Raw genomic sequence first — 12,500 nt, 5'->3', positions numbered from 1 at the left:
AGCGTCTGTGAAACGGCGTTTTCACAAGTAGGTTTATTTTAAGACTAGCCCTTCCCGCGAATTAGGTCAAAAAACAAAGGCAGTTCCGGTTCGGTGACCCAATGACGTCAGCTTAATTTCTTGTAATTGGTCATCGGGCTCCTGTGGGAGTCTCATTCGCGGGAAATTCAATCTAAAAATAAATCGGTCTGTGAAAACGCCGTTACACGAACACAGTAGAGTTGTAGGCTCCGGGTCATGGGTTCCTGTACAGGTTGAGTTTCGACCTAAAGTAAAGTATTCACAAAACCGGCGAGTGCCTAAAATTTGAAATTTAAACAACAGACAGAGCTCGAGTTGTAAACAAGATCGCCGTGATTCATGTAATGAATAGGTTAAGTTCGGCTCTCTCTGCTTGATGAGGCAGTGCGAGCGCCGATGCAGTCAACGGCTCCAGTTGTTCAAAAGATGGATAGCACTATATCAGCCGGATAAATCACTCTCCAGTGGAAACCAATTTGCGCTGTAAATTGGATAGTGATTTATTCGGTGGATTTTGAACAACTGAGTCCAGGTTTTGGTACATTATACTCTGAGAGAATTGAGGGGACCCTGCTATGCCAGCCTTTTCGAAGTTTAAATCGAAGTGAAACAAACTACTCTCAGTAAAGTGGACTAAAACTAGTCTATAGACGTTGCATCGACGATTGCATCGGCGCTACCTTTATCATGCACAAGAAATCTATTACTTCAGTCAATTCTCTTCCCTCAGCTTTAAAATAAAATACAACTATCTACTAGCTTCCACTACAAACCTAAAGATTCCCACATGCATGCACTTGTCTACTACATTCATTTTCTCATCCACAACAGGTGAAAAATGCTTGGTATCCCATTTTCTCAATTTCTCTGATGCAGGCGCCTTTGTAGGGACACTCCGACTTTTGCAACAAATCCAAGGAAAACAGTCGGAAACCAATGAATGAGTTGCAAGCGATCGGATCCCTCTTTATTCGCAAAGGGCTCTGGTATCGCCAGGGGGCTAACATTTCAAGTCGCTGTAAGAAAATATATGGCGGAAACCTATTTCGACGTCCAAAAAACGATTTTGGAGACAGATCAAAGCTTTTTTCGACACTGTTTTATCAGAAATCGATTTGGGCAATGTTGATACGTGGCAAGTGTATGTTTTTGTTTCAATAACCGTGAAATATGTGATAAAATTTACTTGGATTAACCTTGCTCGCGTAAGGATCCGTAAGGTTAATTTTGTGAAATTGACATCTCGTCATGGTCTCGAAATATTACAAAATTAGGTATAAATCTGGAGGAAATAACACAATGAAACCTTTCAGTTGTATTTAGGTGTGCATGGGCTGTTTTCTTATTAGTTACGTCTTGCGTAAACCGGAATAAAGCAGGGTTCGTGCAACTCCGTGAAGTCCTTGAAAAGCCCTGGTATTTAATTTGGACTTCAAGGGTGCTTGAAAAGCCCTTGAAAAAAAAGGATTTTGCGGAAAACTGCTTGAAAACTCGTTGGAGTTTTGCTTGAGTGAAAATTGTTGAGATTGCATCATGCTAAGTTAAAAGAGACATTTCAAAAATCTGAGCCCAAAATTGACTATTAGGGAAACATTACTGAAATCCTAAAATTAAAATGTCCATGCGTGCATTTAACTTGCAGGATGTGGTAAGGAATATCAAGGTAGGCTTTTTCAGCAAAGAAAACACTGAAACACTATGTATGGCATAGAAATATTCTTATAAAGACTCCTTGAAAACTCAATTTCTGGCTCTTGAAAACTCCTTGAATACTCCTGGACTTTTATAGACAAAATCCAGCACGAACCCTGTAAAGGCTTCTGGAAATTTACCTCCTCAAAGGAGAGAAGTGGTTGTCCGCGGAGATGGAAATTGTTTTTACGGAGCTATTCCTCCTTGGAGGGATGAAATGAGCGATGAGAAACATGAGGAAATCCATAGGTTAAGTTTTAGTTTGAATGAGAAAAATCCAACGGTTTTTGAGCCGCTAATTTAGCTATTTTCTTCAAACTCTGTCAGGGTCCAATCACTTTAATGTATTACGACGATTCTGCTCAAGCAAACCATTTCAATCTCCCGCCTCTAGCTGGCTGTTTTAATGCTCCTCTTCCATAGAATAAAGCAGTCTCTGTTTCGATAGAAATAGATGACATTGGGAATTCATAGGCCTCAGCTGTTAAACAAAACTTTTTTTTTCTGTCAAACTACCAACTACAAGTATTTAAGTCACTGGATCTAAGCAAACTTGACAAGCTCCACTATGACTTCGACCAATACAAAAGCGTCATCTTCATGTACTAGTTCTCTGTAGATCTGATCTTTCAGTACTCTCTCAATCGTACTCTCCTATGTATAAAGTTGGTTTATGACATTCGGAGGTTCTGTAACCTCGTGCAAAATTATTTGAACAGACCTTTGTACTCATCGAAACCTTGAATTGGTCAAGATTAATAGCTCTAGCCCACGGCAAAACAGCATTATTATTCCTGGGCGAGTAAAATCTTAATATTCCAACAAGAGAAAGAGTCTTTTACTTTTCTGGCCAGTACCTTCGAGCACAATGATCGCCACTAGTCTACAGGGGCACCCATCGTCAATTTTCGGAAAATATCTGTTCGGAAGACGATTTGAGATCTAGAATTTTCGGAACATTTGTTGTAAAATTTCTTGCTTGCCTGCCTATCCTATGATTTTCGAACATCTGGAAAATGGTATAATTGCCCATTTTTAACGGATTGTTACCCTAAAAAGGTTACCTAGAATTTTCGGGAGCGTTTTTTTCTGGCTGAAATTTTCAAAAAGCTAAGTCTTAATCCCTATTATTTTCGGATCACTAGACTTTCAGCTAGGAAATCCGAACAGATGAAAAATTATTAGGGGATAAAAATCTGCCTATATCTACTGTTTAAATACTAAAATACGTTTAATAATGCTATTTTTAAGTGGTTTTGAACTATATTCTCGTTGGGTGCCCCTGAGTCTAGGCATATTTCCAATATTATTTGAATTGCTGAGTTTAGAAATAGGCCAAAAGCCACCCTATACACACGTAAATACAACTGAAAAGGCTTCATTGAGTTATTTCCCCAGATTGATTCCTAATTTTGAAATTTTTTGAGACCGTTTCACAATAAACTACGCAAGCAAGGAAGTTAATCAGCCAATTTTGTTTCATATTTCACAGTTATTCAAACAAAAACTTACACTTGCCATGTATCAGCATTGGCACGAAATCGATTTCTGATAAAACTGTGTCGAAAAAAAGCGTTGATCTCTGTCCAAAATCGTGTTTTGGACATTGATTAAGTTTTCGCCTTACATTTTCTCACATTTTCGCACATTTTGCCCCTTTGGCGATCCCAGAACCCTTTGCGTATAAGGCAAGGATCCGATTGCTGACAACTCATTCATGGCACGCTACTTAAATCTTTCTAACCACGCGTCCCATAACATGGCAATTTGTGCCCAATCACCACACCACAGAGATAACACAAAAAGCCGCAAAAATATCGAATAGAAATTTATTTTTCAAGTTTGCAGTCTCAATCCCTACGGAATCATGGAACGCTTTTCATTCATTCGGATGCTTTGTCCATTGAGCTACTAGAGCTCACTGGGGAACTAGGGGGTTTTATCTAGGTCTTGCATCTCAATTCTACAAATGCATGAATACTGAGATTGAAAGGTGTAATGCACCCGTAAGAAGGATAGCATACAAGTTGCTTGGCAACGGGCGAAAGGACAGCTAAAACATCATAGTCCTAAAGTCAGTGCTAGGCAGGATTCGAAGCTACGACCTCTGTAACAGCTAATCTGAGACACATGACATTCAGAACCCAAAGACCAGTTGGACACATTGTCCATTCAGGACCTAGATAAAAACGACCTGTAGTTTCACAATGAGTTCTAGTATCTAATTGGGTAGAGCTTCCGGCAAAAGACACAAAATAGTCTCGTTGCACCATTACCAAAGAAAGCTAAATAGCGCAAGTCCCAACAGCGACAGTCGATCGTCGACGAAATATCTTTAGATCTGTTATTAGGTCCCTTTTTCGTCAATCAACATTTGTACATGCAACATAATTATCTGTGTCTGCGGATGTTGGCTGCAAACCTCTTATTCTGTCTTAAGGGCTTCAAAGGATCCAAGCTACCAGAGGGAGGAATCAATGTATTCGCTTCTCTGCCACACACGCATCTGACGGGTAAATAATAAATTTACTTGAACTAGTAGTAGAGAGAGCGTTCCCCGACTTACGCTTGTTGGGGCTTTCTTTGACATGGCTCCGAAATGCCAATTATAAGGAAATTGCCGTGGCAACGACGAAAAGGTACGCGACGGGACAAAAGTGGGCGGATGTCTCTATTGTCTTCTGACACGGGGTGATTCCCTTTTCTGTGCCAGTACATGATAGGACTTCAGGGCACAACAGATACGTTCTGGGACGATGTTTGACCCCAAGCGAGGATAGGAAAGCACCAGTTGCCACCATTCTCGTCACCAAAGCATCGGATCTTATGACTGGGCACGTCCCTCAGTCATGCGCAAAAAAGAAGAGCTCTGGGGTCGAGATTGCAGTTGCCACCAACCTACTGCATGTACTGCTAGACATTCAAGTCGACAACAAAGCATGCAACAGCACTAAAATCAAATCTACGTTGTATCGGCTATGGCTTAAAATATTTAGTTTCTCAACTTGTAATTACGCCGATCAGATCAAGCCACTGATCCAACGTACACCGACAGGAAGATTGTCCACGGTTGCTTGCTTCAAAACTCTAACGTTTTTGAGACGCAGATGGCAACCCGAAGTGAGCTTTATTCCCTTTCAAACTTGTCTTCACACAACCACATTTATATTGCTAAGTATATTTTCTCCATCAGAGATGATTAGTAACATCGTGGAGACACTATTGTCCTGGCATAGCATGCAAAATGTTTACTTCCGGTTGCCGTCCGCGTCTCAAAAACGTCGTGTACTATGGCTTGATGAAGCCGCAGTGGAACTACAGTGGTCAATACCGGCGTCGAGATCAGCGATCGTGGGACAAGCGCCCGAGCGAACAGCTCAACTATATTAATATGAACCAAAACGTGTGGCGATTTTTGTGATACGAAGAATAATGTTGTGTGTTTTTAGGCCGCAAGATCTTTCTCCGCCACATCAGAAATGAAGTAGAGCTTCCCGAGATAACTAAAGACTATCATTATGATTTTAACTTCCAGGTAATTCACGTCTCAAAGGGACCATATAAGTCAATCCAGTTTGGTTTACGAAATAGCTCTCGTAACGACTCCATCAATTCCACAGCCGGCTTTGTCTCCCTACATTTGTTTTAAGGCGCCCGCAAATGCGGAAACATTGTTGCGGAAGCAAATGTTTCCCCGATTACGGCCCCAAGAAATATTTGTTGCGAAAGCAAAAATGTTTCCTCGTTTGCGTTCCAGGGAAACATTTCGGGAAACAATGTTTCGGCAACAATGTTTCCTCGTTTGCGGGCGCCTTTATAATGAAAACTTTTATAGAAAGGAAAGATGATATTTAAGCCTTGTTGTCAGTGAAGTCTGGGTATTGATATATCGATCAAAACGTGGGATATTGGTTTTGCTGACTTTAGTGCGGCACGCAAGTTTTTACGCTCATCGCACTTAAACTAAAGGAATCTTTGCTGACGCCATTGTTTACATTTTGTTCCATTATTAAACATACGAGGCTTCGTGTTAATTACAAATTGACTTCAAAAGGTAAAAGGAATAGTTAAACTTAGGGCCTGTTCACATGGAGGTGGGCGACTCCGGGTAGGGGAGGTACCCCCACCTCCCCCGTAGAAAAAAAAACTAGCCTTCACATGTAATCTTTATAGCCTGGGGGCGCTGGAGTGAGGTTTCCAAATGCTTCGGCGGAATATTCAAACTAAAGATAAATACCCGGATGAACATCACCCCAGTCAGGCGGAGTACCCCCACCTTTCGCATTCACACTGACGGGGAAAACTTACCCCACCCTAAGCGGGTTACCCGGCCAGGCTAACCGGGCAACCCGCCTCGTTGAGGTACCCCACCTCTCATGTGAACACGATCGTGAAAAAAAGAGAAATTGGTTACCCCACCTATCCAGGGTCACCTACCTCCACGTAAACAGATCCTTAGTTAAATCTCCAATTCGGTTAAAGCCTTTTGCCTTTGATAACGAGGGAGTTATTAGCCATCAAAAACTGATAAATTCTTGTGCGGCAAATTTAAAGTGCTAGTGATCCATACATTATTTGTAAAATTTCGAATTTTCAAAGCATCCATTGCTCAGAGATTATCTGGTGTATAGATCAGGTTCAAATTTTCAGAGATATCTCATTATGCAATGCACTTTCAGTAGTCATTACTTTATTCTCAGTAAAGACGTTCCACACCTGTGGAACTTTCGATACGAGCTAATAAAATCGGATACCATAGAAACATAGAATTCATTCAGCTCTGCAGCCAAAATCTTCTCGTAAACATTTTTGAGTACTGGCAACACTGTAACCGACCTGTAGTTTGCCTTAATCAATTCATCTTTTTTAAATAGGGGAGTGACTTGCCCCATAGATTGACAGAGGAGGTATTTATATTAGCTAGTGGCCCAGCAATCACAAATCATGTCGTGGCTGCATGATTTTCGGACACTGGCCGTATTAATACTAGAGGGCGTCTATAAGACGTCTTCTAATAATTATCCTCTTTAGGTGGTTTGTCCGGGGCCAGGAGCCAATACAGTATTTGTTAACGTAAGTGTTGCCTCAAAGAGCGCCAGCAGCTTGTTCGTCCATGTTGATAACGGAATAGGTGGAGGTCTGTAAATGCCGACAACAGTAATCCAGTTCTTTCCAACCTTGACGTCTAGTACTAAATCTCTTTCATCTATTCGCAGGAAGTTCAAACTTTGCCGAAGGAAGTTCACATTGCTCCAGTAAGAATTACTTTTGAAACGTTATTCTCCTTCTCCTCCCTCCCTGAACACAATTTTCCCTGACCATTCCTACCTCAATCTGAATTGCTAGCTAAAGAAGACTTCAGTTGGATTAAAGGAAATATCGAACTTGGCTTGAAAGTCCCTGAGTTAAAACCTGTTGCTAACTTTTCTCTTAAAGATCTTTTTAATCGAAAGCCAAATAATATGTCTAAAAAAAGTTTCATAATTTGTTCACAGGGAGACGCCTTAATAAATGTGTGCGTCTATGACTCGACGGATAGAAATGATTTCACACGGGTAAGTATGGCGAGTCAATTTATGCCGTCAAGAAATAATCAAAGGCAGTCACACAACAATCTGCTTCAACGAAGCTGCTATTTCATTCATCACTCTTAACCAAGAGTAACAAACTCCTCTCTACTGGCGTAGAGTCAGGTTTTGCTTTCCGCTAAAGTTAACAAGAAGACGGTAAGGAGATCTGCCATTAAATATTTACAGCTACGCGTTTTCAGTGAGTTGTTTAGTTTGTCACAGTACACACTAAATTCGGGGCTGGGTTAATTTCTCTCTGCTTCCACAATCCCTGACCCGGTTAAGTCGGGTCTCTGAGAAATGGAGTAACGGGTATCTGACTAAACTTGCGCTCTTCAAAGTTTAATATCCAGCGTGGTTTCTTCGTAGTTTTTGTGTCTCATACTAAGTTATAGCTCTCGGAACCGTGGAAAAATATAAAACTTGTAGGGTCCTCAGCGTAGAATTTTCCCTTTCGTAAACAATCGATGCCATTTGGACGAGACTTAGAACAATTTTCACTGTTAAGTTCGTCTTTTCAAATGAGGAAAAATACTTAATCTAGGACTAGATTAGCAGCGTATGTCACTTCCTTGTCTATGGAACCAGCGCCCGCAGTGCGCGCGGCAGTCAAAACTGTACTATCCTGGGGCCCGTTTCTCGAAAGTCCCGAAAAGCCCCTTTGTGAAACTGCTAACCGCTTCTTTTGGAAAGCCGATCTTTTAACATGTTTTCAAGCCAACTAAAAGAAACATGTCCGTAAAGTTTGACGACTTACATCCTCTCCGTTCTTGAGATACAGAAGAAATTGTGACACCAGAAAATGGCCCGTAAAGTTTCGGGACTTTCGAGAAACGGGCCCCTAATGATCATTTTGCCTTTCATCGGAAACGGTGCATTTTTGTGCGCAAACGACCTTGTTGTCGATGTGCCCTGTCGAAAGGACGCCACCAAAGTCTTTTTTCGCGAAGTTAAAACAAATAAATACATTATCAATACAGTTTTGACGTCTTCTTACACTAGATTCGAAAATATCATACTGAATTCGTCTTAAAATAGTTAGAAAAAGCACAAATAGCAGCCTAAGCACAACAGCTGACGTTCGAAAAGCCGCTCGCCGGCAACCCAGTTTTGGGGCCAAAGTTTGTTGACAAAAAAGTTGCCACAAAACGTGTTAAATGGTTTTCTGACCCTTTAATTGCGAACAATTGAAGTGACGTCAGATAGCACAGTTTTTCCCGCTCGCTGAATTCTGATTGGTCAAGTTAAATTTCAGTAGTTCTCACCGTATGCACGATTAGAATTAAGAAAAAAAGTAGAACAAGTTGATCGCACGATGTCGAGCTCGGTTCAATGGCTTAAGAGCAAATGCACTAAGCCTCTGCACTACCGAAACGACGGCTTCCAAATGGCAATTTCAAAGTATTTAAATGAAGCTAACTCTAACAAGTTATTGAAAGCTAACCGAATAAAAAGGCTTGGTTACTAAGAATGGCATCGACCGTCAAAATTGACATCGCTTGTTTACGAAAGGGAAATTAGCCTCAGTGTCAGTTCTACTGAGTGTGTAATCACGTTAACAAATGATTGGTCTTCTCAAATCAGGACGGCACAAGAAAAAACAAAGCAATTAAGTGTCTATCGTTTGACTTTATCGTGGCTTCCCTATTTTGCATGTGCGTTGACCAGTTAAGGGAATACCGTAAAATTTCGGTTAAAAGCCCCCCCGCCCAAGCCCCCCTGGTCATAGGCCCATCTCTTTGGAAACAAAAAAATTCATCCGGTTATAAGCCCCCCTCCCCAGATATTAGCCCCTCTCCAGTCTCCAGTTTTCCTTGTTTTCTTAATATGAAGTACTCTTGTAGAACTCTGTACTACTTCAAACACAAAATTAGGAAAGATTGCGGAACAATAATAAATGAGAGAATTCAGTGCAGGAAGCCTCGCCGCCGTGAACTAGACATTAAAATTTCTAACAATGACTGCGAAGATGAACTCTGAGCTTCCGGTTTGTTGCATTCCGGTTACGTTCACGTTGCAGAAGAGGACTGAATAGTATCCCATAATGCATAGCGACTCCTTTCATATTATCAGCTGAAATCGTAACGTGATCACCCGGGGGAGGTACTGCCATATATAGACTATATAGGTATGTGCCGCTGTGAAGGGTTTTGTTTTTCAAAAGTTTACTCTAGGATAGAGTATATAAATCATAGCCTTTCGGTGTAGAATAGGGTATCATTTTCACGAAACTGACCAATCGGTTCAAGATTTTATCAAAACTTAGGAAACCAGAAATTCCCACTCAATAATATAAAAAAAGTTAGACACTACATTAAAATAGCTAGACACTACACATACACCTGCAGGCTTGGGAACAAGATTCCTACGCTGCAGGTGTATATACAGGTACTTATGAACTCGATTGAAATTGAAAAGCAGATTGCATTCCACAACAACGGCTCAAACGTCTTTGTACGGAAATGGTCTCGCTTTAAAAAACAAAATTAAAAAAAAAAAAAAGAAAAACCTCTCACAAAATCTACTAACTATACATAAGAAGCGTAAATAAGCCCCTCCGTTTAAAAGCCCACGCAAAACCCGTTGCGAAATTGTATAAGCCCAGGGCTTATAACCGGAATTTTACGGTAGTAGTATTACAAATAGCTTAGGACTTGCTGATCTTGCCGTTAGCATTATACACCGTTCACTGGCAGTTGAGGCGGCGTTGAATCCGAAAACTTACAAACCGGAGATTCTTTTAAATGATGTTTAAGTTAAATGTTTCTCTACTCATTCCTTTACCCACTCTCTCCCTCAATTGATTTTTTTCTTTCAGTCGTCCATTTATTTATTTATTTATCCATTCATTCATTCATTCCTTTGCTTTAGGGAGGTCTTGGTACAAGAGACGAGATGTGCCTCTCATTTTTGTTTTATTATCCCAAAGTAAACACTTCTTCATGCCTGTCAAGTGAGCAGCCGGCGAGGCAAAAATGGAACGAACAATACGTCAAGTAATTATTTCGAAATCTTCCCTGCTTATCTGTCGGTAGTACTGTGCACGTGCGACCTTTGCCCCAAAAGCACATTCTCGCCGGTGTTTTAAATTCTGCCACTTTCGCAGGGTATTCAAATTAACAAATAAACAAGCCTCACCTGTGATCTGTTCTGTTTTAAAGTACGCAGGACTGAGTAGATAGAGCAAGAAAGAAGTGTAGGGGAAACACGAGACCGTCTCTTCTTCTTAAGTGCTCTATCCTCTTCTCAAGTGCTTTACAACTTGTTTTATAATAAGGATTCCTTCATAATTTCCTCACACATTCGGCTGAAATTTCCGGAGAACTTTATTTTCCAAATCCTACGAGTGGCGTCAGTCATGCATCTGTACTCTCGCAAAGCACACTAAAACAGACCAATCAATGGGTCAAAATATTTTATTGCATGGTTAAACACGACCAAAGCTGTCAAAATGTCAAGCAGTCAAAGTTAAGAAACCATCAAATGCAGGTTCGAATTTTTCGCTCATTGTGTTAAGCCATCCCTTTTTTTTTTTCGTTTAGCGTCGAATGTGTTTCCTGATATTGGGTCGGTCGGTCGGCTTTAAAAAAAATCATAAGCAGTCTCGGAATTGGAGGCCTGGTACCCCAGCATCATAGCTGTGGATCAAGGAAAACCCAAAATCAATATGGCGGAAAAGTTGGTGGATGTTGTGGCAAAATTAAGACAGCGTGGGAAAAAGAGTGAAAAAGGATCAACTACCGAAACTCCTATGCGACATTAAAATGGTTTAAAAACGTCTTTACCTTTTTTTTTTTTTGAAAATGCCAAAAATTTGGGTCGGTCGGACGACGCTAAACGGAGAAAAAAAAGGGGATGGCCTTAACGTTGTTGTTAACACAATGATGACAATTGGAAAACAAGCTGCTTAACGAGTGTGGCTGGTAAACAAACTGCTACTGCGTTCGTTGTGCTGTATGAATGAACCACAGTGGAATTATAGGAAGAAGATCCCCAGAACAGATCACAGGCGAGGCTTCTTTATTTGTTTTGTAACAGAGAATTTTTTTAAATTTCATCACGTACTCGGCGAAAATTTTCGGAAAACTTTATTTTCCAAATCCCACCAGTGGCGTCAGCCGTGCAGTTGTACTCTCATAAAGCAGGTGGTTTTAACCATTCAGAGCGTGCGTTAAATCGAAACATTATTATAATTCTAAATAACACAGTTTTTTTATCTTTAAAATACATTTGAGCCCATCATTATCATTATCATTATCATTAAAGAATTTCTCCTCTAAATATGAGACAGTGTGGTCCAAGGTTTGTATACGGTTGCAACAGGTTCGAATGCTCGAGAATTCAACAACCAACTGGATGCTTCCTGTCAGATGGGATTTTTAACCGCATTGTGTTTTTTGTTTTAAATATTTCCCTCCCAGTTCTTCGTTGTAAAGCGCATTTGAGCACGGTATCAACATAGCAAAAGTAATGTATAAATGGTACCCAAGAAAAAAAGGCACGCCATGGATTGAAAAATACTGTATTGGCCGAGAGCCAATTTGCGGTGTTTTGCTGGGGCAAATAATATTCTGCTCATGCGTAATTGAAACCACGCTCTTGTGTGAAAATGGCAGTTCGCTTTCCTGAGCTTTCAGAAAGTGATTTAATTGTTGAGAATTGTCAAAAACAAACTCAATCATCGAATGACAAAAAATCCTCGCAGATCAATTATTTGCCTCAGCCTTCGGCTTTGGCAAATAATTGATCTGCTTGCCACTGACAAATCACGATATTTTGCTCAACCTCGCCCAATAGTAGACCATATTCGTATTCTCGGTATTGGACTGGAACTAGCTTGCAATGGAGGCTAATGCGGGGGAATATATTAGAAAGTATTTGCATTTGAAAAGATTCCCCCGCATTAGCCTCCATTGCAAGCTAGTTACAGTCCAATACGGAGAATACGAATATGGTCTATTGTTAATTGTTCGCTGGTAGGTGGTGTGTCCCAGTGCGTGGTTTTGGGACGTCACGTGACTTTATTACATCAAGTAACGAAGAAAACAACGACGGCGTAAACGTCGCTGAGAAATAAAGATTTGCTGTAAATGTTAACTAGCGAAATAAGGCCTACGACTGGATGTAGGAACACCATCGGAGCAAATAAAGAGATAACTTTTTTATTTTCCCGTTGTCTTAAAAAACCTCGAAGGTGGTCATTTCACGTAAGCCGTT

At 40.6% G+C, this 12,500-nt stretch overlaps 1 protein-coding gene across 1 annotated transcript in view; it reads left to right on the top strand.

Annotated features, from left to right (window-relative positions):
• The window catches only part of LOC138017510 (DBH-like monooxygenase protein 1), a 33,791-nt gene that overhangs the window by 19,418 nt on the left and 1,873 nt on the right, over nucleotides 1-12,500 (top strand). Inside the window, exons 8-12 of the mRNA XM_068864576.1 lie at nucleotides 4,154-4,226; nucleotides 5,163-5,248; nucleotides 6,930-6,968; nucleotides 7,209-7,268; nucleotides 10,155-10,279. Of these exons, the coding sequence (XP_068720677.1) occupies nucleotides 4,154-4,226; nucleotides 5,163-5,248; nucleotides 6,930-6,968; nucleotides 7,209-7,268; nucleotides 10,155-10,279 (383 nt within the window). The remainder of the gene's footprint in view (nucleotides 1-4,153; nucleotides 4,227-5,162; nucleotides 5,249-6,929; nucleotides 6,969-7,208; nucleotides 7,269-10,154; nucleotides 10,280-12,500) is intronic.

The sequence above is a fragment of the Montipora capricornis genome, chromosome 9, assembly GCF_036669925.1.
Source record: "Montipora capricornis isolate CH-2021 chromosome 9, ASM3666992v2, whole genome shotgun sequence".
NCBI lineage: Eukaryota > Metazoa > Cnidaria > Anthozoa > Scleractinia > Acroporidae > Montipora > Montipora capricornis.
The sequence above is the reverse complement of the archived record's forward strand: the minus strand, read 5'-3'. Positions and strand labels throughout refer to the sequence as shown.